The sequence below is a fragment of the Olea europaea genome, chromosome 7 (genome assembly GCF_002742605.1).
Source record: "Olea europaea var. sylvestris chromosome 7, O_europaea_v1, whole genome shotgun sequence".
Lineage (NCBI taxonomy): Eukaryota > Viridiplantae > Streptophyta > Magnoliopsida > Lamiales > Oleaceae > Olea > Olea europaea.
Window position 1 is genome coordinate 26,439,865 of NC_036243.1, and position 5,793 is coordinate 26,445,657.

Below are 5,793 nucleotides of genomic sequence, written 5' to 3' on the forward strand. Positions count from 1 at the left end.
TGACGGGTTTTATTATTTGCATCATAATTTAATTGTACTTAACGTCTTCAAAATTTTCTCATTTTAATATCTATGTTCCTATGTTTTTTCTCATTCCATTCTTATCTTTATCCTTTCATTAATTGATATGTTTTATCATTGCTGATGATTTTTATGATTTTTGGGCATGCACTAAAATAAGGAAAAAAAAAATACAATAATTCTAGATGTACAGAGGACTTCTTATAGAAGCTGTACAGAATTTTAAAAAATTGCTGACATGGCAGGAGGAAAAGAAGGAAAACTTTGGTTTTTCTCTCATAACCCGCCAAATTCTCTCGTTTCATCCCAAAATGGAAGCCCTAAACTGAAGTGGAGAAATTAGTTGCTAAACAACCTCTCGATTCACCATCAAAATAAGAACTAAAAAGCTACACTTTTTCTCTGACCTGAAGAGCACCGGAGCTGGAGCATTTTCCGTGTTTGAGCAACCGTCATTCTTTCCACTGGTGCGAGCGAGTTCACTGTCTTCTCCAGTGTAGCGATGATTTCCTGCCCCAGAGACGGTAATTGCCCAAATGTAATTTCTATTTATCTTCATGCTGTGATTTTTGAACACACACCACAGAACGTTTCTTTGTACATTTGGGGAAAAAAATAATCCTGTCATTTTGAACACACACCACAGGAATGAACACACTGTAATATGCTGTCAAAATTTTTTATGAATGTTGTTGGAATATGTACCCTCATATGCAAAGGAATGAACACACACACACACACGTACATGAAGCCATAAATTAGGAAAACCTTCATATGCAACTGAATGCCACAAAATATATACCTCCATATGCTAATCTGAAGGAAATTTTTGAAAGTTGAAAAAAAAATTAGGGCTATTAAGCACTGTAATTGATCGCTTTGACGTTGCTATGGTTTGAGACATTTGTTTGCTTAACAAAATTTGATGTATGAAATCACATCCATGTTGGCTTAACAATGAATTTATTATATTGTCCAGCCAATTTGGTTGCAACACGTGAAAGTATGGAAGATGTGAATGAAGACCCTTTATTGCTGTCCGATGACGAGATAGTTGGGGATAATATCAATAGTATGGACAGAGAACCGTTAGGAGAAGATAAAGAAGTTGCTCTGGAGGTCGGTATGATTTTTGATGGGGAAAAAGAGTTGTTTGATTTCTATAAAAGATATGCTTATGTCATCGGCTTTCCCGTGAGGAAAAGGAATTCGAAAAAGGGTGATGACGGAGTTGTTAGATATATCACATTCACATGTAGCCGTGAAGGTTGAAGAGGCAGTAACACAAGCATTACTTTGAAGCCGCAACTAACAAGTCAAACAAATTGTAAAGCGAGGATAACTGCATCTGCAGATAATGTTGGGAAATGGAAAATTAACACCGTCCATCTTGAGCATAATCATAAAACAAGTCCTTCCAAGTCGATGTTGTTTCGATGTAATAGAGAATTGACTGCAAACGCGAAGAGAAAGCTTGAATTGAATGATATGGCAGGAATTCCATTGCCCAAAAGTTACAACTCTGCAATTGTGGAAGCAGGTGAATACGAGAATATGACTTATGTTGAAAAGGATTGTCGCAACTATATTAAACAAGTGAGACCGTTACGACTTGGAGAACGAGACGCGCAGCTTTACAATCCTACTTTTCAAAGATGCAAGCACGGTGTTCGAGATTTTATTTTAGCATGGATTTGGATGACAAGCTACGGCTTCAAAATATATTTTGGGCAGATAACAGATCTCGGCAAGTATACAAAGAGTTTGGCGATATTGTTACCTTTAACACGACGTATTTTACAAATAAGTACGACATGTCTTTCGCTCCTTTTGTCGGAGTTAATCACCATGGACAATCAATATTGCTTGGTTGTGTTTTGTTGTCGAATGAGGACACGGGTACGTTTGTGTGGCTATTCAAGAAATGGCTCGAGTATATGCATGGCCATCCTTCCCATGGAATAATTACGGATCAAGATAAAGCCATGCAAAATGTGGTTGAGATTGTTTTTCCAAATACAAAACATAGATAGTGTTTCTGGCATATTATGAAAAAGTTGCCAGAAAAGTTTGGCTATAACGTTGACAAAGGTTCAATTTTCTCATCTATACACGAATTCGTATATGATTCCCAGAGTATTGATGAATTCGAAGAAGGTTGGAGAATGATGGTTGAAAAGTTCGAATTGCATGACAATGATTGGTTGTCAGGCTTGTATGATAATAAAAGACGTTGGGTACCGTGCTTTCTGAAGACAACATTCTGGGCAGGGATATCTACAACACAACGAAGCGAGAGTATGAATGCATTCTTTGATGGATATGTACATTCAAAAACCTCATTGAAGCAGGTTGTGGAATAATATGAAAGAGCACTTCGAAGCAAGGTCAAGAAAGAATTCCAGGCTGATTTTAGATCATACTCTCAAATGGTGCCTTTTGCAACTGCCTTCAAAATGGAAAACCAATTTCAATCGGTTTATACAGGATCCAAGTTCAAGGAAGTGAAAGATGAGTTCATAGGGAAGCTGTATTGTGATGTCGTTGCAGCTTCAGATGGATTTTTTGGGACAACGTACGAGATTCGGGAGTCTGTCGTGTATCCCGAGGGCAGGAGAAAGAAAACATATTTTGTGTCGTTTCGAATGGACACACGTGAAGTTCTTTGCAGCTGCCATTTGTTTGAGTTCCGAGAAATTATTTGTAGGCATGCTATCACAGTATTAGATCGTAATGATGTCACGATAATGCCAGTAGGTATATAGTCAGGAGATGGAGGAGAGACGTCAGCATACCACACACAAGAGTTGCGGTGAACTACGACGGGTTGGCTAGTACTCCAGAACAAATTTGATACGATAATCTATGTCAGACATTTTCAGAGTTGGCGGACCTTGCTGCAAATGACAAAGGGCGGGCTCGTGCGGTAAAGGATTGGATAAAATCTCAAGCTGCAGAATTGAGGTCTTTAAATTCGAGTAATGGTAGTAATGTTCTATCCCAACCAAGTATGCATTTACTAGGCCAATGTAATAAATCACAAAGTCCTAGCGGAGTGAATGTATTAGATCCTAAGACATCGAATAGAAAGGGTGCGCCAAGGAAACTTCGGAGGAAAAGAGCGTTGGAGTCCACTTCAAAGAAGGCTAAGGTAAGTTGCTTTACTAACCTCGTCAAATAGATAAGGAGCTTAGCTACGAAATCTAATTTCTTTCCATGTATATGTATAGGCTACTTCGACTAAATCCAAAGGAAAGAGACCAGCCATTGGCCGTACTAATATGGAAGAGGCTGCATCGGACCTTCAGTTATCTGGACAACTTCATGATTCTCAGCCGACCCCATTTTCATATTCGCAATTGTTGCTAGTAAGTTTACGATTTTCATGTAATTAAATTTTATTTCATGCTCACTTCAAGTTCCATTAACGTTGTCATATGATGCAGGGTGATGTCCAAAGCCAAGTATGTGCCCAACAGTTATCGTCATCCACTTTTATCCCTCCGTCGTCTACTAATGTCATATTCAATTCCCAAGGTGAACATGTGTTGATGCCGTATCATACGTTAGGAACTTTAGCTCCATGTTTTACTCGGTAAAGGTTTACTTTGTTTCCTATACATTTTGGGTGAAAACATTAAATGACCACTGATAATGAAATGGCTGCATTTTATTTTCAGCTCCATGGTGGAACTCATTTCCCAAGACCTTCCCACATTGCAGACGACCTTGCTCGTATTCGGCCAGTGGTGTCAAATCACAATGATGATGAAATCTCGTATGGGAATTGAAATGGGAGTGAAAGCCATTGCAAAAATTGGTCGTTAATTGGGCAGGAGTGGTTGAAGTATTAGCATCCCATGTGAACTTCCTAAATTATAAACATGTGTGTAACTCAATTTTTTGTCATTCGTGTGTTGGTTTTATGTCATCCCATATGTATTGATAAACATTTTCAGATATCCCCCAGGGTATTTTCCTATCATTGTGTATGACTATTGTTCATTTTCAGATTTTGGTGGACCTTTATAACATCCAATTATATGTTTATATAATATGGAATGGTCATCAATGTTGTGGTTTGGATTGTTTTGTTCAATAGAAATTCTGTATTTTAAGTAAACAGAGAATGTCTGGGATATTACTTATGTTATCTTCCATGGGATGATCTACTTGTTCAGTTGAAAACAACCTGTATGTATTTTTTTCTTGATTCTAACCAAAACTTGGCAGTACATTCTTTCAACAACCAATCTTTGCAATTCAGTGACCAAGATAAGTAAAAATGTCATACACAATTTAGAGACCAGTTTGGAAGAAAAATAGAATTCATTCATCATAGTTTACACAAGTTTTTCAACACCAACTACGTATTTTAATAACAGGAAGTCTCATGCCTTCCATACAAAATGCACATCAATACTTGATTCAAGCTTTCAAGATGCAAAATGAAGCCTTACACATCTAAACTGCACATTTACTACAGCCGACACACACACACACACAACCCATAACATTGTCCTGCTACAGCCAACACACACACAAACAAAACAATAAAATTGTCCTGCTACTTATGAAGTTCAGCCCTTTCCAGCCACTTCTGCACTTTCCTTTCCCTTGCAGAATGTTACATTCAACGTTATCTCGATATCTCTTTTTCGGCTATTCGACCTAGGCTATCGAACATGATTGGCAAATCTTCGTCAACTTCATCTATGGCTGCAGGATTCACCACTTCATTCGTTGTACTCAATTCACTATGTGATTCTTCATTCTCCACCCAAAACAAATAGCCACAATTATTACTACATGTTCTAAATAATCGCCCTTAGTTATCTGTCTTTCTTTCAACTTCAAAGCATTTCTCCCATCCCCATAGACACCATGGACATCCTTGTTTTACTGGACAGTCATTGAAGAAGTGTTCTGTACTTCTACAAGCGTGACAAACACCAACATTCTTCCGTCTCATCCTGAACGCGAATCAAACACCAATATCATCAGCGGTTCTACTAATCTGACCAATTACACTAGTATCTCATAAGAATTTACAAAGAATATAAGTGTGAAATACTGAACAAGCTTTAAAAGAAACTTACTTCTCTTATGCCTGTTGTAGACTGATCGACTGCTACTAGTCGAGGTCAGTGGGGCGTCTGTGAACAGAGGTAGGAAACATAGTTTTCCAGAACTTATATCACTTATAGTTTGGAAGGAAAGTTACTTCACTTACAGCTTGGAAAGAAGAAAGAAGCTTATGTTTTTCACAAATTTGGGGTAAATTATGCCATTCCAGAAAAAGCCCCAAACTTCTGTATTTAACAACTTCGGGGTAAATTTTAGAAGAAGACCCACACGATGGAGGTGAAGATACCTGGCTCTTGTGGCCTGACTCGCCGATCGAAGGTGCAGAAGAGTGCGGTGTATGTGATGGCGGTGAAGAAGATTGCGTTGTTTGCGGACTCCGATGAAGACGAAGGAGGCGATTTGACTGTAGGTTCAGCATGAGATGTGCGCACTTTTATTGTCATCGGACAGAGGTTGACTACAAGTGGGCGTCGGAGGAGATGAAGTGGGTCATTCTTAGGTTCCCAATTTCAAACGGAGATGGTAAGGAGAATGAAATGAGGGATGAGGGATGTTTTTTTTTCAGTCATTTTTTTGTATAGTCTCTGTAAGACGACTTTCTGTATGTGTAGCGTGACTCAAAAAAAGTACTTAGTTGCACTTTTGGTCATTTTATATCCTCCCAAATGACTTCTCGGATGAGTT

The 5,793-nt window shown here is 38.4% G+C and overlaps 1 protein-coding gene across 1 annotated transcript; it reads left to right on the plus strand.

Annotated features, from left to right (window-relative positions):
- Window positions 1-978: 978 nt before the first annotated feature.
- On the plus strand, window positions 979-2,384 carry LOC111398129 (protein FAR-RED ELONGATED HYPOCOTYL 3-like). Its single transcript, XM_023025080.1, has 4 exons — window positions 979-1,288; window positions 1,376-1,561; window positions 1,756-2,027; window positions 2,157-2,384. Exons 1-4 carry the CDS (start codon window positions 979-981, stop codon window positions 2,382-2,384), a joined length of 996 nt encoding a protein of 331 aa, XP_022880848.1.
- Window positions 2,385-5,793: the final 3,409 nt, after the last annotated feature.